Source organism: Aedes aegypti, unplaced genomic scaffold (genome assembly GCF_002204515.2).
Source record: "Aedes aegypti strain LVP_AGWG unplaced genomic scaffold, AaegL5.0 Primary Assembly AGWG_AaegL5_hic_scaff_619_PBJ_arrow, whole genome shotgun sequence".
NCBI lineage: Eukaryota > Metazoa > Arthropoda > Insecta > Diptera > Culicidae > Aedes > Aedes aegypti.
This window is the reverse complement of record NW_018736300.1, coordinates 297-21621: the sequence shown is the minus strand read 5'-3', so window position 1 is coordinate 21621 and position 21325 is coordinate 297. Positions and strand designations below refer to the sequence as shown.

Below are 21325 nucleotides of genomic sequence, written 5' to 3'. Positions count from 1 at the left end.
CGGCACGGCTGGCGACGCTCCCAGCTTAATAAGTGAAAACGAGAAACCAACGTAACAAGTGAAACATGAAAAAGACTAGTTTTCTGGTGCTCCGTTAATTTTATTTTTCGTGTCAAATGTCAAAAAAACTAAAATTTAAAGAGATTTTTACGATTACGCGGTACACAGTGACTCGTTGCATCGAGAAACAGTAAAGTGCTCGTCAGAGAAAAACAATCGGCTTGATAAACCAATCGAAAAGAAGAAGTTCTCGTTTCGGACTAACCCCGCAAAGAGATGAACAATGGCAGAGAAACGGACGCTGCACGAGGAAACTGATATTGATTAGCTACGAGGAAGTCCAGGCCAAACAGCAAATAGGTGAGGCCGTATTTGGAGTTGCAGCAGCAGCATTGGCGAAAATCGAGCCACAAAGCACCCGGACGGGATGGCGCGAGACGCTGTTGTTTGAATATCGAGAACTCAACCAGACAATGGAAAATTATTAACAACAACAGAGCAGGGGGAGTAACCAAATAAACTGGTAAATTAAAAAAAAAACATATTTACACAAAAAAAAAATATTTTAGGTAACAAGGATAACGAAATCAAAACAACCAAAACATGAAAAACTAAGGAAAAAGAAGAAGATTAGCGATAAACAAAAGAGAGAAAAACAGAAATGTGTGAGTAAACCAAAATTTTTTAAAAAAATTGATATCTTTTGAATGGATAGATTTTTTATAATCCAAGATGCAATTTTAAGATTGCATACTAGCTTGAAAAAATGTAATTTCGAAACTAGAGAAAAAAAAAATAGCAAGATTAAAGAATTACTAAAACTCAAAGATAGATTGAGAATCATAGTAAAAGATAAAAAAGTAAGAGTAAATCTATCAAAACAATATAGAGATCTGAGAGTGATCATAAATGATTGTATCAAATTATTAAAAAGTTCAAACAAAAAGGACCTATCCATTCAAAAGATTATTAGTGAAGAATCAGACTCAGAGGAGGACCACTCGGAATCATCAGACGGGGAAGAAACCTTACCCAAGATGGCTCCAAAACTAGATTTGGGCACTGCCCTAAAGCTGGTAGATAAATTCAACGGGGAAGCTGAAAAGCTTTCCAGTTTTTTTGAAACTCTGGACCTCCTTAAAGATTATAACGATGGAGTTCCAGAAATCGAAATTTTGAAATTTGTGAAAACTCGATTGACTGGTCCCGCGCACGGTGTAATAAACACGGCGGTGACCATGGCCGAAGCCAAAAGGCTTCTAAAAATTAAATTTTCTGTAAAATTTAGTCCGCAGGCCATTGAGTCGGAAATGGCCACGATCAAACAAAACAAGAAAACTTTAACGGACTACGGGAAGGAGATTGGTGAGCTAGCAGCAAAGCTTGCAGCTGCTCACGTCTCCAACGGAACATTCGCAGATGAGGCGGCGGCTGAGGCCATCGTACAACCCATCGCGATCCGAAACTTCATGCAGGGTTTGAAGGACTCTAGGACGCAAGTTTTCCTCAAGGCAAGGAATCCAGGCACACTTACCAGAGCGATAAGTGATGCTCTGGAGGTGCACACCAATGAGGAGGAAACGGCTATGTGAATGCATGCCGGCCCCTCAGGGTTTTATAGAGGAAACTATCGGGGAAGAAGTTCTAATTTTCGGACAAGAAGAGGAAGCAGAGCAAGAGGTTTCGGTTATGGCAGAGGCCGAGGTAGAGGCTTCCACCAAAACCAGCAACCTCCCGGAAATAGACAACAACCCAACAATAATAACAACTATCCACAACAAAACCGTGGTAACAACAACAGAGGTAGACACGGACATGCCAATATAGCTGTCCAAGAACCTCAACAGCGACCAAATCAACAACAGGAAGAAGATGTTGCGAATATTATCGAGCTTTTTCGTGAGTAATGTAGGGAAAGGCTACCATCGATAACATTCAACATCAAAAATGAACAGGTACCATTTATTTTAGACAGTGGAGCAAGTTGTTCTATTATTTCAGCACATCTTGTTCCCCGTGAAACAGCAATTGACAAAAATGACAAAATTAAAATAAGAGGAATAAATGGTTCAACTTTGTCGTCAGGAAGTATTAATATTTGTCTTTACTATGGACAAACAGTTTTTGGAATCAAGGCTTATGTTGTCAAGGGATTACCCCCTAGCATACCTGCCTTGCTTGGAAAAATTTTCTTGTACAAGTATGAAACAATATTGAACTTCAAGGAACAAACACTAATTGCATACGTAAACAATTGCAAAATTAAAATACCATTCAACACACCAAATATGTCATTTATATGTGTACCCGCTAGAACGGAGATCACAGCATTTGTAGAGGTAAATGTAAACGAACCTCAGGTGTTATTAAGTGAGGAAGTCAAACCATACGTTTTTATAGCTAATTCAATTGTAAAACCTAACAATGGGAAGATCCCAGTAAAAATTTTAAATGTATCAAGAAAAACAGTTCTTTTGCATGAACTGCAACCAAAAATGGAAAAGCTTGATCAATATAATATAATTCAACTTGATGATGTCAAAACTGACTCGAATAGAGCTGAAAAATTGTTAAAGGAATTAAAAATTAATCATTTATCTCGTGAGGAAAAAGCCACGATTCGAAAAATTTGTCTGAAGTACAACGATATATTTTGTCTATCAGACGATAAGCTATCGGTAACCAAAATTTTATCACCATCGATTGCCGTTAAGCAAAATACGCAACCAGTATACACAAAACCATATCGGTTGCCACAATCACAAAAAGAAGAAATTGCCAAACAAATTAAAAATATGACTGACAGTGGTATAATAGAGGAAGCCCGTTCCGAATGGAATAGCCCGGTGCTCCTCGTACCCAAAAAGTCATGCGATGACAAAAAAAAATGGAGGATGGTAATTGATTACCGAAAGGTAAACAATTCCCTTCAAGATGATAGGTTTGAATTAGGAAATATCGAAGACATTATAGATTCTCTGGCAGGGGCCAAGTACTTCACGCACTTGGATCTCTCGCAGGGATACTATCAATGTGAGATAGATCCTAAAAGTAGACCTATAACAGCTTTTTCAACAGCCACTGGTCAATTTCAAATGACCAGGCTGCCAATGGGATTAAAAATTAGTCCCTCAACTTTTTCAAGATTAATGACAGTCGCGATGTCGGGACTGAATATGGAAAAATGTTTAGTTTATCTAGACGATATAATAGTTTTTGGCAAGACACTAGTAGAACACAATAAGAACCTTATTGCTATTTTTGAAAGACTTAGGGGAGTTAATCTTAAATTAAATCCCGCTAAGTGCAATTTTTTGCAGCAAGAGTTGCTTTATTTGGGACATTTCATATCGGAAGAAGGAGTTCGACCTGATCCTTCGAAGATAGAAAGTATAAAAAATTGGCCTGTACCTAAAAAGGCCGATGAAGTTAAACGTTTTGTTGCTTTCGCCAACTACTATCGAAAGCACATAAAAGATTTTTCAAGGATTTGTATTCCATTGAATCAGTTGACAAGGAAAGGTGTAGTATTTGAATGGATACCAGAATGTCAACAAAGCTTCGAAATATTGAAAACTAATTTTGTTAACCCACCAATTTTGGATTACCCGGATTTTGAAAATTCTTTTAAATTGCAAACTGATGCGTCAGGGTATGCTTTGGGAGCAGTGCTGTCTAACCGAAAAAACGGAAGACCAGTAGCATATGCATCCAGAGCACTGAACAAATCAGAATTAAATTATGGAACTATTGAAAAGGAACTATTGGCTGTAGTTTGGGCGATCAAGCATTTCAGACCATATCTGTATGGAAGAAAGTTTGATTTGGAAACAGACCACAGACCATTAGTCTATTTGTTTTCAATGAAGGAACCTTCTAGTAGGCTAACTAAATTCAGGTTAGCACTGGAAGAGTATGATTTTAGTATAACGTATATTCCAGGAAAAGACAACGTATTGGCAGACGCCTTATCTAGGATGACAAGCGACAATTTAAAAGAAATAAACAAGAAACTTGACCAAGATGTTCTAGTGACCACGCGAAGTAAATCAGCAAAAGAGAATTCTGATGGGGATCCAAATAATGAAATGGCTGGCCAGCATTCATTATCAGGATTGTCAATCGAAGTAATCTTTAATGAAAACAAAGTAATACCTGAAGTAAGATTTGATGCTCCAAAACATCAAATTAAAATTAATCCAGCTAAGACTCTAATCCAGCTATGGCGGATAGTAGTAATGCTGAAAGAAATGTGCAAAATAAACAAAATAAACGAGCTCGTAATAAAGAATACTGATCCAGGAAAACAATTTTACAACATGATACATACCAACAACTTAAATAATGGCATGCCACCATTGAGAATAATGGATCAGAAGATAAAGCACATTGAAAGTAAAATGGAGAAAGATCTCATAATAAATGATTTTCATTTACTGCCTACGGCAGGCCATGCAGGTATCGCGAAAACACTAAAGAACATACAAAGGCGATATTTTTGGTCGACTATGAAAAAGGATATTTCCAATTTCATAAAGTCTTGCGAATCTTGCCAGAAAAATAAACACATAAAACCCAAAAATGTACCACAGATCGTAACAACAACGGCAAATAGTGCATTCAGCAAAATCTATTTAGATTTGGTTGGACCACTTGTGCCTAGTTATGAAGGTCATTTATACATACTAACAACACAGTGTGAATTGACAAAATTCATCACTGCGACACCAATATTAAACAAATCAACCAAAATTGTTGCTAAAGCTTTTGTAGAGAATGTTATATTAAATTATGGAGTTCCCGATGAAATTGCTACTGATCGAGGAACAGAATTTATGTCAGAGTTATTTACAAAAATTTGTGAACTTTTAAAAATTTCTAAATTAAATTCAACTGCTTATCACCATCAGTCGATAGGCGCATTGGAAAACTCGCATAAGAGTTTAGGAAATTTTTTGAGAATGTATGCAGCAGGAAATCCTGGAGAATGGTCATCATGGACCAAGTTTTATCAATTTGCGTATTGGAAAACATTGTAAACTGCCATCAAGTTTAAGCGATCCTCCTCCGGTTCTGACACCCATTTACAATTTGGACGATTATTCAAAATTACTAAAAATAAAAATTCAAGCAACACAACAAGCAGCACACAAATCATTAACTGAAGCAAAAACAAGAAGAACTCTAAAATTAAATACAAACACAAAAGAATTACACTATGTCACTGGACAGTTATTGTTAATAAAAAATGAAACAGGGAACAAGTTTAGTACAGTATATGAGGGACCGTACCCTGTAGTAGAAGACAGAGGACCGAATGTAGCGATTCGAATAAAAGATAAGGTAGATTTAATTCATAAAAGTAGGACAAAACCTTTTATAACAAATCCATCAATTTTATAACCAATATAATACAGTAAAATATTTTTAGGGCGTGTGGCGGATGAGCTCGCTACCACTTACGTTTTTAATAATACCAAACAAATATCATTCCATTTCACATAAATGAGTATCTCTAATGTTAGTTCTGTAGAGTCTTGAGAAGACTGAGCTGGAGATATGAGATATCAAAGGCGATCTACAATGGATCACATTAGTTAAACACATTTACATTTCAAATTATTAGAATTAAAAAATAAACATGTATTTCAAACTAAATGTTTTACGTTTCAACCATTATAAACTAAATGTTTTAAATTTTCAACTATAAGATAAAAATTTAAAAATAAATAAATAGGGCGTGTGGCGGATACACCCCTGACTACGCCTGTGGAACGCGATCGGTAGAAGTAGAAGTCGAACGACAGAATGTTATGCTGGATAATCATAACATTCAGCCGTTGTAGAACGATGAACTACCAAATGCTTACACAGCAGAAAGCATGTGTCACGCCACTCAGTGGGTAGGCTAGCGTAAGGAAATGATTTTTGAATAAAGGAGATATATACGAACCTCCGACTGGACAACATCATTCTATCCAAACTAATCCAGTCAATGCACTAAATTTCAACACTATGGGGCAAGACGGCCACCGAATGAACATTCATGAAATTCTACTTGTAATGATTTTTTTGTTTTTTTTTTCCTGTAAATATTGCTAACAAAGCAGTGCCTAATTGATAATAGGGCCCTAAAGACCTGTCCCAATTTTAATGCCAAACGCTTAAATTTAGGCCAACAACACATGTTTACTCATTTTTTAAATGTTTTTCTTTGGTTTGTGTCCAAAAAACTTTTTTTTAGATTTTGCCAAAATCCTTGGCTTAAACTCAAATTTTTGGTGTATGTTGCTTTCCGTGTCCCTTCCGAAATGTCAGATAGGAACAACCCCAGTGTTAAAACTAAAAGCCCTGTGGTGTTTTTGTCGATTAAGCGAACGTCAAACATGATCAAAAGTGTCAAGGTTCGTTTACGGACCCAATTTTAAAATTAAAGTTTAAATATGATGTAGCCGTTACTTGAGCGGGAAAAAATGCTAAAATAGTTGCATTAACATGCTCTTTCGTGTCATTAAATAAAAACAAGATTTTATTAAACATTTTAGGACCCATTTTTAAGTTAACCGTCATATAACAAGGTTCATCACATGCGGAACTCTTTACTAGTCCATTCGAATCGCTAAAATGGTTATTTTTGTCCCCATTCAATACGATATATGAATTACTCTTTTATTACAGTGGATCTATATAATGTTACACTAGATCAGTGCTAAATAACGGTAAAATATTGATGAAGATAAGTAAAACAGTTTGACAGTTCTCAAGTCAATCGTGGCCCAAAATTCAGGTATACCATTTCAGCTGACAGCAATGCTGGCAGTTTTTTATGGCCAGTAATAAATCGTTAAACGATAGGTTTCACACAACGTAGGGTAGAAAAGCGAGTTAGTTGAAATAAATTTTAATCAGTTAAATCCAAACCATCACCGAGTTAAGTTATCAAATTCCAAATAAAGTTGAAGTGGTCGTGAATTGCTTGAAGATTGAGTGATCTTGTGGTGCTCAGTTCCGAAAACCGTAACAAGTCCGGTAGTGCCTGAAACGTCCGTGTGTGACCCCAATTCCCCGCCGGAAGCCACGATCCTGCCCTAACACAGTTCTTAAAACGCATAAAATCATGTTATAATCGAATATTTGAAGAAAAAATAACTTTGGGCGCAAACATGTTTGCAATTCCCTTTCTATACTTCAGAAACCACTACTGGTGCCTCATTTTGGTTCATTATTATGAATTTGTTGATGATGTTTATATTTTTTTAGGAATTTCACTCCAACCATTTTTGTTTACCTAATAGGTGGCACACTTGCCCCAAAATGTGAAGATTTCAACCAAACGTTCAAATGCCACAATAACTTACACATTTATATAGATTAGACTGGCCCTTAAACAAAAAAGTTGTAAAACTCAACGGGGCACCCCCTAGATATGAGCCTAAGGGTAAGAAAAACATTCTCTCAAAATTTCAACTCAATTGGTTGCTTCACCAGCTGGCGCATTCGATTTGAAGTTTGTATGGGATATTTGTCTTAAATATATTGAAAATTGATCCTATGTCACTGTTTCGTTCCGTATACTAATTGTTCGCGTTCAAATAAGCCCAGAATGACAAATACACTAGTTGATACCCTAATGAACATAATTGCAGAAGGTTGTATCTGGATTTAATCTCATTTTCATTACTCTTTCAGTTGTTGAAAGTTAGGCTTAGATCAGCACTCCCGTACAGTCACTTATATGCATGCGACATGTGCCTCAGCTCGCTCAGCGTCATAGGTGGCTATGATGCGCTTAGTGGCTACCTCCAAGCTATGTTGAAGAAATACAAGCAGTATTGCATGATATACTTCAGATGGTTAAAACACCAACTTTATTAATTTTGATCATGGTACAATCTTCTACAATATTCTTCGCTATTACATCAAGTAGTGTTTTTGACATTCTGGGTCCAATTAAACGCGATCATCATTTTTCCTGAACCAAACAGTAGATGATGTGCTGTTGCTCATATGTTTGAGCTGAAAATCCCAAATTAACTTCGATTCAATTGCGCCAGCTCATGGAACGACCAAATGAGCTGAATTTTTCAGAAAGGCTTCGTCTAATCCCAAGAAATAATCTTGGAGGGTGCCCCGTGGAATCATACAACTTTATTTTTCTCCCATACTGAGCTGGGCCAGTCTAATATAGATTGACGATGTACAGGACGTTGGAAAAATCTGTTATTAATTTACCTTTCACCATGCTATTTAGAAACAACGAAATCTTATAAAAGTTCACTAAAATTTGATTGTGTTTACAAAAGCCGATGTAAATACGTGAAAAATAGAGAAATTTTCGTCATATTTGGTCATTGTATTATAAATTATAAGGAAACATATTGTTAAGCTCAAAAAAAATATATTTTGTAGTTTTTATAAAAATCAAAAAAAATTCCGCTACAAGACATGTTTTTTCAACGTCTGGCATTTTACTCTCTCTTTTTCAGGAGGAGAAATTTTCCCAAACTGTTCAAGAATTTGATTTATCCAGTTCACGTGAGCGCTGGAATTGAGGAAGGACATTCCGTCTAGGATCGTTCTAAACATTTGGAGGGTGATCATGTTTCGTGTTCCGTACATTGGTTGGACGTTGGACTGATGAGGAACTTTTTCAAGGGATCGTTCATTCCTGTATTTTGAAGAGCACTCGAATTTTACGAAGTTTCCAATTCTTTGGTTTAATCAAGTGTCCAATAGTGTAGTTGCTTTGAAATTTATCAAGATTTTAATTGGATTTTGTTAAGTATATTTTTTCTTGTTATTTCCTTTTATTCTTTATTATTAGTTTTAGCTTTGATTATTTTTTATGTTTTTGTTATTTTTTATAAAAGCATGCATATATATTTTACCTTTTATCGATTTTTGATATGCAATGCTTGTGAAATAAATATATAAATCACCCCGTGTGTCGGCATAGTTTATGAACACTCATCAAATGAAAATAAATTATTTTTTTAATTGACAATTGTTTTTGAATAGTTCGTCAGCACAGGTGACGACATACATTTGTCATCGTTTATAATGAAGCCATACAAAATAGTGATATTTAAAATCAAAGTTTCATGAGTCGCATCACTTACCAAGGTGAACCCTGATCATGTAACTTTTTAACCCTTCCCACTAACAAAAATCCTTCCTGCGACTACCGAGGAGATGCAGAGATGATCACGGTATCTAGTAACAACGGTAGTCACACTAAAATTATTTGTATAATTTTACGGTAAGATACTTTATTAACACTATGTATGATATATTACTATATATTGGGTATTGGGGAGGGGTAGCCTAAGGGAGTTAATTGAACTGTTGACTGGATGAAAGTGCGTGGGGTCGCCAGCCTTTTGTCATGAGAAAACAGCCTTAGTGTTGTCTTCCAAAGGTCTTCAAAGATATTAACTAGCCCTACTACAACAAACCATCAGGTAGATCATACCATCCCGGTATGATTCTGCAGCCATAGGTAATCCTTGCGCTGATGGTGGCTAAATAATCATCATCATCATCATCAAATCAAAAAAAATCCGCTACTGTTTTGTGCAACAGGACCGCCAGAAGACGCTAGTATGAAAAGTCAATCAGCAAGAAAAACGATGCGTGCGCCTTTGGTTATGAGGTTTACCACATAGCGTATTTGAAATCATCGTTAATTTCGTCAGTGTTACGTCTGCTTATCTGGTATAACTATTTCAGGTATTTACAACACAAAGTACCAGAATGTCAATTCCTACATGAGATAGTTTACTGACGGGTCCCGTATCAATAGATCCACTGGCTTAGGTTCGGTTTATCTTGCAGAGCTGGCAGCAATCAACTTCGCTTTGGGGATGATCTCAAACATGCCCGCATACCATTTCTTCATTTTCTCGAACAGAATCAGTTCTATTGAGGCACTCCGGTCGATGAGACCTGTAGATCATGCATCTTACTTTCTTACAAAAAAAAAGCAGATGTGTGCACTGGTCGAAAGAACATACAATACTTTTTAATTGTATTTTATCGTTTACGGCTAACCAGTCACAGTATACAGTGTAGGGGCTCATGCAGCATGAATTAATGGAGAATTTCAGGAATAACTTTCTAGAAGAATCTTAAAAAGAATTAATTGAAGAATCCCTGAAGAAGTGGCGCGCCCGCGGAGGGTCTTTAGGGTTTAAGGGTTAAAAATTATTGATAACAAAGTCTAAATCATGCTATGATTCTGAGCACTGTTTATTTTCGCATAGGAAAAAGTAAAAATATCTTGACCAAGTGGGTCAATAAATATTCTACAGAGACCTCCACTCGAAATGCGATTAAAGAAAAATAATTTATATCTTAGTCCAGCGATGAGATACAAAATTGGTGTCTTCGACAAAGTTGAAAAACTCAATAATATCTATTCACATAGAACCTTATAAACTCAGAAAACGCTCCCAAGATGGCGCTAGTGAGCCAAAACTTTATTTGCTTATATATTAGTCCAGTTATGATATACAAAAAGTTTTCACAAAGTTGAACAACTAAATGATACCTATTTGCATAGAACCTTATAGATTCGGAAAACACTCCCAAAATGCCGCTAGTGTGCCAAAAAAAATGTGCTTATATCTTAGTCCAGCGATGAGATACAAAATTGGTGTCTTCGACAAAGTTGAAAAACTCAATAATATCCATTCGCCTAAAACCTTATTAGTTCGGAAAACACTCAAAAGATGGCGCTAGTGGTTGTTGATTGTTTATAGCTCAGTTCAGTTATGAGATACAACATTGGTGTCTTCGACAAATGTGTTCAACTGAATGAGATCTATTCATCCGAAAACTTATTAGTTTGGAAAACATTCACTAGATGGCGCTAGTAGGCAAAGATTTTATGTTGCTAATATCTCAGTCAAGTTATTAGATACAAAGTTTGTATCTTGGACAATGTTGAACAACTAAATGAATCCTATTCGCTTAGAACCTTATAATTTATATTTATTCCTCTCTTTCTACACTACAGATGACACGAAGGCTTCGTTCTTTGACGGAGAGGGCTGTGTCATGAGCAAAAAAAGATTTTTGACATCCCAGAGGTAACTCGAGTTAACCTGATCAGGTAAGTCAGATGTGAAAATATTGTATACATATTGGTATTGTATAATATTGGTCCCAAATTGCTGCCTTGATGAACATCAGCTCTTACAGGAAGTTTTTAAGACTTGGAGTTTTGATAATTAATCTGAAGTATACGATTTGACAGATAACTATGGATTATTCTTACAATGTATGTTGATAAATTTTTTTTTAGCTTTACAACCAAGCATTCATATTAAACACTGTCGAATGCTTTTTCTATGTCTAGAATAGCCTTCAGATTTGTTGGAATTTACAATGCTCTTCGTAACTGATTCCTATCATGCGTGTGTCAATGCATTCAATTTTTCAAAGTCTGTGTTTACGTTATGTGCATTCAAGGTCATCTATTAACCGACATCTTAAAATCGGAATGACGGATTTTGTACCTGTATTGATCGCGCATTTCATTATCGACCATGCGTCTCCATCGCTAAATTTTCAAATCCCCCAGGGCTAACTTTGCGCAATCCTGAAAGCTTTCAATGCTCCATGCATGCTTTCATCGTTTTTCCATTGGGCCAACATCTGTCAACGTTGTCGCTGCCAGAAAGAAGAAGAACGCTCTCGAAAAAAAGCTGTTCCCTCATGTTTTTGTTTTGGTTCCGCCATCATCGGTTTTTCGATTTGCTGCGCTCTGCTTTTGTCTCGTCGTAATCAGCTGAAGAAAAAAGTGTTATCAAAGTCGTGGAAAACCTATGATTGAACTGAATTGCGTCTTACAAACATTAAACTCGAGTTTAGTTCATATCGTGGTTGGGGCTTTGCTGTTATCTTATCGAAAAACAATCAGGTAAGTTTTGGATGTTTTTGGACTGCAGATTTCTGACTGCCAAATGCATCATCGTTCAAGGTGTTCCCCAGACTGTTATTATCAGAAAAAAAAATGTCTATCAAATCTATGCTCACCAATCATTTTCTTAGACTAAGCTGCATAATATGCAGATATTATCTGGGCAAAATTTGAAGAAAAAAATCGTAGGGTCCGTTTTGCAGTTTTACCTTATTGATGGTTTAAAGGATTTCAAATAGATGTACAAGTTTGTATATACCAGAAGATATAATATACCCAGAATTTAGTTCAAAGTTGCTTTGATTAGTTATTTGCAAAAGAATGCCCTGCAGAGGATTCAAAATAAAATTTTGAAAATGATTCTGAAGCTTGCTCTCTGGTATAGTACTAATGAGTTACATAGAATATCCAATGTTGAAACATTGGAGCAAATGTCGAATAAAATCATTAATAATTATAGATGTAAATCGTTCGTAATCTTCTATTACCATTAGATCTTCTATTACCATTAGATTTTCCTAAAGTTAAACATTTGTTTCTCCTTGACCTCACCTAAGCATAAAATGTAAAAGGTTTACGTATTTTCTAATAAAACTATTAAACTATTAAACCACGAAAAATGCGTTATATAGGGAGCCGGATCCTATTCTTGGCACTTTTGATTCACTTCGACAGTGGGGTTTTTTGAAAGCCACTGAGATCATATTTGGCCATAATATGGGTTGTACTGAAGTGCTTCTTAATGCAAAGTTTCATACAATTCGGCCGAGAAACCCCCCATGCCAAAGTGAAGTAAATTGAAAGCGTTTTTTTTTTATATTATAAGCAGATTCAATCAACTGTAAAAATTTCCAACTGCTACGGCAAATGAAATGTAATATTTTGTTAATAAAATCCTAATTTAGTTTTACCAAATTGGGATGATAGTATTTTCTAACACCGAGGTGATCTCGGTATCTACCTAGTAACAATGTTATCTTCATTAACGAGATTTTAAACCCTGGGCTAGTTCATCTCAGGACCAACGGCCTTACATCCCTTCCGAAGGAAGCCGTCAATGAAATTTTTAGTGACTATCTCGGAGATGGGATTCGGTCCCAGGTTCTCGGAGTGAGAAGCGTGTGTTCTAACCACTACACCAGGTACGTCCCCATTAGTTACCATGGATGTCACACTCAAAATCCTCTCTTACCACGATGATCGTGAAGACCGCCGTATTTGACTTTATAATGCTTGGAGTTCTCGAAAGTATACATTGAACATGGAAACCTACTCGCAAGCTACATCTGTTAGTTCCTTGTGCAACTTGGTTTATTTTGATGAATCACGGAGTTGCAACTACAAACTGTACGGTTGTCAATGCTTATCCTTATGCCTAATGAGTTTTTACTTTTTAAATCAAACGATGGAAATTTAGGTCTGCAAGTGCTACGATTTTGAATTCCTAGGAATAAAACAATAACAAATGCTCAATACTTTTCATTGTTTTCATCAATTTTATACCTCTGCTTTCTATGTCGATGGTTTCTTTTAATATCGTACACCATTTACCCTAAATTTTCAATAATAATCATATTCGGATTTACTGTAATATTTAGTAGGAAACGACAGGTGAGCACAGATTTGGTGGAGATTTTTTTTCTGATAATAACGATCTGGGGAGCACCGTGCGCGCACACAGCTGCAGAACGGACAGATTGGTGGAATGAATAGCTGTGTTCAACGAGCTGCTCGAACTTGGTTGCAACCACTTGCGAGTCAGCTTTTGGTGTTCATTGAGCCACTCCAACCTACTTCGAGTCGCTCGGGTTTGTGTTCATTGAGCCGAGTCCAACCAACTCCGAGTCGCTCGAAACAGGTTGGAAGCTAGAGTCCGAGCTAGTTCAACCAGCTCGCAGTAGCTCGTGTTTTTGACGTTTAAAACGTAAACATTGAAAAAAAAAAGCAAAATTCCGAAGCGATACAAATTGTTAAGTGCGCGAATTTTTTTTTCATGTGGAATTCCGGTAAATTAGCAAAAAGAGTAAAAAGAGCGTTCATTGAGAAAGCAGCTTGGAGTTGCTCGAAGTAGCTTTGACAGTTATTTGTTGACAAAAAATACGAGCTAGTACAACCAAGGGTGGAGGGCGGCTGTCAACTGGGAGTAAAATTGAAAAGCCGCCAACCTAAGTCCAGAACCAGTTTTAAGGCTTAACGCGGAAAAGTAAAAATCATTCTTCGCAAAATTACAGGTAATCAATGCGCTTGAAAGAAATTGTTTGCAAGCAGTTATTTGCTACGTGCTACTGCAGCGCGCTGTTGGCAATTTAATCAGAAAATTCTGCTAAATTCCCAAAAAAGATGTTTGCGAGAAAATTGATTACGCCGTCACCATTGTTTGGTCGTTATTTTGTATGGTTGTTTACATTTTAGAACCAGCGACACGTCGGGGTAGCAATAAAGAGCCGCCAGTTCCACCCTTGAGTACAACCAACCCCGAGCAAGTTCGATCAAAGTCATTGAACACAGCTAATATTCACTCACATTCAAGAAATCTGCGACAGCAGTAGGCGACGACACTGCGACACTAAAGTTTGTCTCCTCAGTCGATAGGAAAACGTCAAAAAGAAAAGTGAAATCCAAATTCTGAGTGCGCGCACGAGATCAGTGCCCAGACAACGAAAAAGGACGACGGTCGTCCGGAACTGCAAAATTTCAGCGTTCCATTCCGGTCATTCGGACATCCTACCGCGCCGCAAGCATAACCATGGCCAAGTACTACGAAAACACCACGACGTTCAACTATTCCTGGGAGCAGGTGACGCAGTGCTTCTGGAACCGGTACCCAAATCCGTTCAGGTGAGTTTCACAATCGACCAAAGGTCGGATTCTACTGGGGATGTGACGATATGGGGCATTCTATTAGTGGGTAATAGAAGACAACGATTTGCATGGTGTAAATATAGGTTACCCCATAAAGCGCACCGACTAAAATTACATAATTTTCGAGTGTAGACGTGAAGTGTGCAAGCGAATGTGAATCTCGCAGGGCTGGTAGCGAATCACTTCTTAATGACTTCTCGCATAACTTCTGATCTCGCCCTAAAAGCCATTGGTAACCATGTGTGTAGCTCGTTGTTTCTGAGCATTTGAATGGATTTTATTGCTATTTAACAACGCTATGGGGAAGAAAGGATCATTATCTACCTGCCCGTGATGTTGGTTTGGATGCTTATTCCTTCTTTTGCTCAGAAACAACAAGCTACACAGGTGGCTACCAATGGCTTTTAGGGCGTTATCTCAGAGTATGCGAGACTTGGTCACATTTTTGGACCTAGAGAGGAAAATAACCATCATCGTTTTACACATTTTCAAAACCAGTTTTTTTGCTCAAAATTGAAGCAAAGCTCATGAAAGTCTATCATTGCATTGCTCTTGATACCTGTAATGCGATGATAGATTTGCATAAGGATTTCTTCAAATTTGATAGAAAAAAATAGATTTTTATTTTTTGATGATTGCTAATGATCGAATGATGGATTCTTGAGCCTTAAAAGTCAGATATTTACCCTAACTAGAGGAAACGCGCAGTCCCTTCAATGTGGTATACCGGGCACCCCCGTTGGTGTGACCACTTTTTTAATTTGTACCCCCACTAATCTGTACATCGTTCAAATTAAAATGGCTTAACCATCGGCTAAGTTTTTCGAGCGGATCATCAACCGCCGTCTGATCCCGGAGCTTAGTCGACCGTTCGACTTGACAAGCGTCAGCACGCCTTTCGTACGGGGCGTGTCACCGATACCTACTTCACCTAGCTAGAGAGATCGCTGCCAACTGTCGACGAGCACTGCTTGATAGCTACCCTAGGTTTGTCAAAAGCGTACGATACGACCTGGTGACACGGCGTATTATGTACCTTGAAAATGTGGCGAGTATGAGGTCAGGGCAACGTGCTGCAAAGCTTCCTCTCGGAGCGAATCTTCCAGGTGGCTGTAGGAGGACAGTTATCTCACGAGCATCAGTTGGAGAACGGGGTGCTACAGGGTTCAGTGCTATCAGTGATGCTATTTCTCGTTACGCTGCAACTCATTTTTCGAATTGTATTGTGCGGAGATTTCCAGTTTGGACACGGCGGTTCTAAACCGCCGTTCCTCAAATCGCCGTCCAAATCGTCGGTCGATGAAAGAGAGAGATGTATTCGAAATCGACTGCAACTTTGACATTTTTTAATACACCGTTGCCGTTGGTGCAACACGTACGTGAGATTGCCTTTTCACTACCACATTTTTTTGTGGTTTGTTTTGATTCCTTTTGACAATTTTTTTATGTTACTTATGCTACGAGCTGGAGGGAAGCACATTGGGATGGGCGTTTTGATGCATGTTTGGAAAATTTGATTTTGGTAAAGTTTTCAATTACTTTGATTTCAATCAAATATGTATAAATGTGTTCGAATTGGATTTCAATGTAGTGGTTTTATCTAGAATCGTCGCTTTACAGATGTTTTATGTTTATCGTGAGTAACTGCGAGGCACAAACCTATTGAGTTAGAGGATATTCATACCGCCTGAATGTATTGGAGTGCCCCTTGAACTTTACCGCTGGTTTCGAACCAGCTCAAGCAATGTCCCTTCAAATCCATCTTCCAAGAAAATTCACAATACCAGCCGGAGTCAAAATTATTTCATACGCCGAAGACATCCTTTTAGTTGTACGTGGAGCAAAACATGAAGCGCTACTTCAGGCAGCCGTGAAAACAGTCGAAGAGAAGAGCATTGGTTTCACCATATATGCGACAAAGTCGCATAGTTTATACCGCAGTACGTATGCGCGCCGGGAGCTGGCGAATGAGATCACCAACTCTGCAGATCCTTGCCCCAGCTTACAACAAGATGGTTCGCTTTGCTTCCGGAGCTGTCGTGACCAGCCCGATACTATCGGTCATGGCCGAGGCGGGAAATCTGTCATTCGAACTTCTTGTAACACAGTTCACAGCTCAAACGGCAATTCGATTCCAAACAACTCTAATTTGCCGTGCATTGGACCGACTAGACAAGTTTACGGGAACAGCGCTTCTTGCTGTAGATAACCTTGCAAGAAAGAAAACCGCAAATTGAGTGGGCCGTCAAAAGAAGAGTTCCAGTCCGCAGGGCACCCAGTTGGCGGCGATATGGCTGCCGGTCACAGAGATCAACAAAGCGAAGAACTTGGGCATACTCAAGCTAGGCTGGTCGGTTTGCCAGCTGAGGATACAACAGCCTCCTGAAGTTTGATTCAAGTGTTTCGGGAAGGGCCATAAGTTGTGGAATGGCAATGGTTCGGGCAGCCGTAAGATGTGCAGAAAATGCGGCACCGAAGGCCATAGGGCAAGCGATTGTAAGCAAATCGCTAAGTGCCTAATAGGTGTCGACAAAGCAGACAACGGACACTTAACGGGTGGACCCAAATGTCCGGGCACAAGCGGAGTATCAAAGCAGCCAAAACGGAAGTAACACATTTAAATTTAAACCACTGTGATGTAGCCCAGCAGCTGCTTTGGCAGTCAGTCTCGGAAACGAAGACCGACATGGTGTTACTGTCGTACCCATACCGCATACCAGCCAACAACGAGAACTGGGTGGCGGATAGGACTCAATAGATAGCAGCTATAGGGAAAACAGGACAATACCCAATCCAAGAAGTATTCTCTAACTAAAATGATGCTTTTGAGATAGTCGAAAGGATGTTAGCCGAACTAGCCAATCGGCAGCTTGTAGTGATAGCTGGTGACTTTAATGCATAAAAAATGCATGGGCAGTGGAGCGGGGTAGCCGCTGCACCAACCAAAGAGGCCAGCTATCGTTGGAATCCCTGGTCGCGTCAAATTTAAAGCTGGCAAATGTGGGTACAGTGAGTACCATCCGCAGAAATGGTGCAGAATCGATTATCGACGTGACGTTTTGTAATCCTAACCTTTTAGGTACCATGAACTGGCGCGTTGATGACGGTTATACTCATAGCGATCATCAATCAATTCGCTATAGTATAATACCAGGCGGGCGGAGGGCAGTGCAGTGTGACTCGACCAGAGCCCGAGGTTGGAAAACAGCGCGCTTCGACAGCGAAGTTTTCAGAGAAGCCCTGAGGCGCGAAAGGAACACTCTGGACCTCAACGGAAAAGAGCTAGTTGCTGTGATATCACGATCGTGTGATGCTTCCATGCCGAGAAAGGCCCCTCCTAGAGAGAACAGGCCGCCAGTGTACTGGTGGTGCGAATCAATTGCAAATCTTCGAGCAATCTGCCTTCGGGCTAGGCGAAAAATGCAACGCGCACGCACAGAAGCACGAAGAGAAGAACGCGCTGCAGCGTTCAGAGAGGCAAAGTTAGCTCTTAAAAAGGAGATCATGAGTGAAAACGGGCATGCTTTGATAGTCTATGCCGGAGTGCCAACTCGAGTCCGTGGGTTGACGCCTACAGAGTGGTAATAGCTAAGAACAAAAGTGCCATAACGCCGCAAGAGAAGTCGCCAGAGTTGCTGCGATCGATAATCGATGTACTCTTCTCGCATCATCCCACAAGCCCATGGCCCCCAGCGCTGTATGCGGCAGATGAAGGAAAAGAAGTGGCTGGCCGGAGTCGTGAAATCATTCGCGTCAAACAAGGTACCGGAACCCGATGGTATCCCGAATGTTGTCTTAAAAGCGGCAGTGAAAGGAATCTTCCCGGATGTATGACAGCGACAGAAATTGCTGCTACTACCAAAGGCGGGGAAACCACCAGGTGACCCGTCGGCGTATAGACCTATCTGTCTACTAGATACGAAGGGCAAGTTATTAGAGAGGTTGGTCCTCAACAGGCTAGTACCGTATACGGAAGGTGCGGACGGCCTGTCCAACAACCAGTTTGGATTCAGGAAAGGTTAATCTACTCTGGACGCTATCCAGACGGTCGTCCGGACAGCTGAGGTGGCAATCGAGCATAAAAGGAGCGGCATCCGTTCCTGCGCGGTTGTCACTCTGAATGTGAAGAATGCGTTCAACAGCGAAAGCTGGGAAGCGATAGCCAACGCACTTCACCGCCTCAAGGTACCGGTGCAGTTGTTTAAGCTTCTAGAAAGCTATTTTGATGGTAGGATTCTGCTGTATGACACAGGGGAGAGCAGAAAAGCGTTCAAACTACCGCGAGAGTGCCTGAAGGTTCAATCCTGAGCTCGATGTTATGGAATGCGATGTACGATGACGTACTGAGGCTGCCCCTTCAGAAGGGTATTAAAATTGTTGGCTTCGCCGACGATATCACCCTAGTGGTCTATGGTGAATCGATGGAGAAAGTAGAGTTGACAGCAGAGCACTCTATTTCCATAGTTGAGGAATGGATAAAGTTTAGGAAACCAGAGGTACCAGAGGAGTCCGTAACGCGTGTAACGAGGCAACACTCAGATGTTGGCAGCAGGAATGAGATTTAAGGGTCGATGGACCCATCGGCTAATACCAAATGTGTCAGATTGGTATAAAAGAAACAATGGGGTAGTGAATTTCCACCTGACGCAGTTTCTAACAGAACAAGGCAGTTTCTATAGACAGTAGCTGCATAGGATCGGGCACTCAGAATCTCCTGCATGCCCCAATTGTGCTGGTGTGGAGGAAACAGCGGAGCATGTCGTGTTCAATTGCCCCGTTTCATTGTTGTGAGAGGTCACATGCTCACTACATGCGGAGGGAACACGTCCCCCGACAATATAATAGATAGAATATGTGCAGATGCCGAGTGCTGGAATGCATTACCTACGGCTGTCATTCACATTATGTTAGAATTACAGCGCCTATGGCGCGCCGACCATGAGTTGGCTGCAGAGGCTGGTCCCTTGTAACATTGTTTAAGTCGGCTAGGAGAAGCAGTTTGCCTAGGCTACTTCTGCTACATGTGTTAAGTTCTATATGCACTGGTCATTTTTCGAAGTAACACCATGAGGTGGTGCCGGCAAGATGAGGGTCTGATGCCAAGGGTAATGTCTGTACACTATGTACACCACTTGAACAATTCAACAAGAATTGCTCATGTACAGTGAATCGGCTGATTTTAGTGGGTTGGTGTTGCTTCTCCAAACTCCCTGAGTTACCTTCTCAAGCGTCTGTGTGCAGATTTCCCCCAGAGTGGATTCAAACAAGATGCGTCAATGTCAATATTGGAACAGCGTTCCAATAGAGCAGTAAACCTGTCAAAACTGGAACACTCTTGTTTACAGGCACTTTAAATTCCCCCTTGTAAAAAAATAAAAATAGTAGTTTGCACCAGAGAATGTGATTATAGTAGAGAAACGCGGAGAGGATTTTGACTTTATTTATAAACAACATTTGCAATGACTATCGATAATTGAGGTCATTCAAACAATATTTTAGTGTGCGTGTCATCCTGTCAATCGCCGTAAGAAACCAAGCTTACCAATGACGTCACTTACGTATCGCTTTCACCAACACACATCCATCCTCTCTTTTGTGTAACTTCTTTTTGAGTCTTATTGAATTTGCTCGATTGGAACCACGTTTGACGGTTCAATTGGAACCTTTGGTTTCAGAATTCGCGCTTCTCTATAATAAACAAATTCTCTGGTTAGCACTAACCAAAGAAAGAATCGACTAAAAGAAGTCCGCTACCAGCCCTGTTATCGGAATTTGAACTCATACATGCGGCAGGGGCTGACGATTTCGATGCGGCCACTTTGTACATTCTTTGCATTTAATTTGAAATTGATTGAATTCTTGGTCGAGCCCTATTCAATCAAGGCTGTTGCTACATGCTCGATTGTCTTCGTGTAATGAATATTCATTCCTCATCTACTCACCTCAACTAGCTTTATCTAATCTAAACGTTCGATTTCCTACGCTACAGCCTGCACGTACTCTCGGAGGACACCGTCTGCCGGGAGATTAAGAACGGGAAGCTCCACAGCAAGCGGCTGCTGACCAAGACGAACCGAGTGCCGAAATGGGGCGAGCGGTTCTTCAAGGCCAAGTCCGTCAACATCCTTGAGGAGTCGGTGGTGGATCCGAAGGAGCGCGTGCTAGTCACCTACACGAGGAACATCGGCTTCAACAAGATCATGGTGAGTGTGTTGCACCAAGTGAAGCGAATGGGGTGATGAATATGGGTATATTTGGCTTCGCGGGTAGCGCTATCTTGTAGGTATTGTTTGCCGAGGCAAAAGATTAGCGTGTGATTTGTGTTTCCCCAAATTAGAAATATCAGGCGAGATGATTGCAAAATTTTCGTCACAACTTTGCTCATGTCGTGAGACAGCAGTTTATCTGTTTCGCTTTCACGTGTAGGGTTTGGCCTAAAAATGGCTAAGTGAATATTCGTTCCAAACCTGGATCGGAAAGTTTGTTGCTGATTGTTAGAATGCAGACATTTGGAAGGAATAAGGTCGATGAGTTGTTGCA

At 39.6% G+C, this 21325-nt stretch overlaps 1 protein-coding gene across 2 annotated transcripts; it reads left to right on the top strand.

The window, feature by feature from the left end:
- Positions 1-11706: 11706 nt before the first annotated feature.
- On the top strand, positions 11707-21039 carry LOC110681256 (protein preli-like). 2 transcript variants are annotated; one of them, XM_021857026.1, is made up of 3 exons: positions 11707-11923; positions 14509-14761; positions 20775-21039. In XM_021857026.1, the coding sequence occupies exons 2-3, from the start codon at positions 14670-14672 to the stop codon at positions 21022-21024; spliced, it is 342 nt and encodes a 113-aa protein (XP_021712718.1). In that variant the 5' UTR covers positions 11707-11923; positions 14509-14669; the 3' UTR covers positions 21025-21039. The 2 variants fall into 2 exon arrangements, with proteins under 2 accessions (XP_021712718.1, XP_021712719.1); XM_021857027.1 differs by lacking the exon at positions 11707-11923 and having other exon boundaries at positions 14454-14761.
- The last annotated feature ends 286 nt before the right edge of the window (positions 21040-21325 follow it).

What these genes read in the sequence shown, in the direction of transcription:
- LOC110681256 (XM_021857026.1), top strand. Translation starts at nt 14,670, where the DNA reads ATGGCCAAGTACTACGAAAACACCACGACGTTCAACTATTCCTGGGAG. An exon ending in CGGTACCCAAATCCGTTCAG is followed by an intron (nt 14,762 to 20,774) that starts GTGAGTTTCACA and finishes CCTACGCTACAG; the next exon opens with CCTGCACGTACTCTCGGAGG.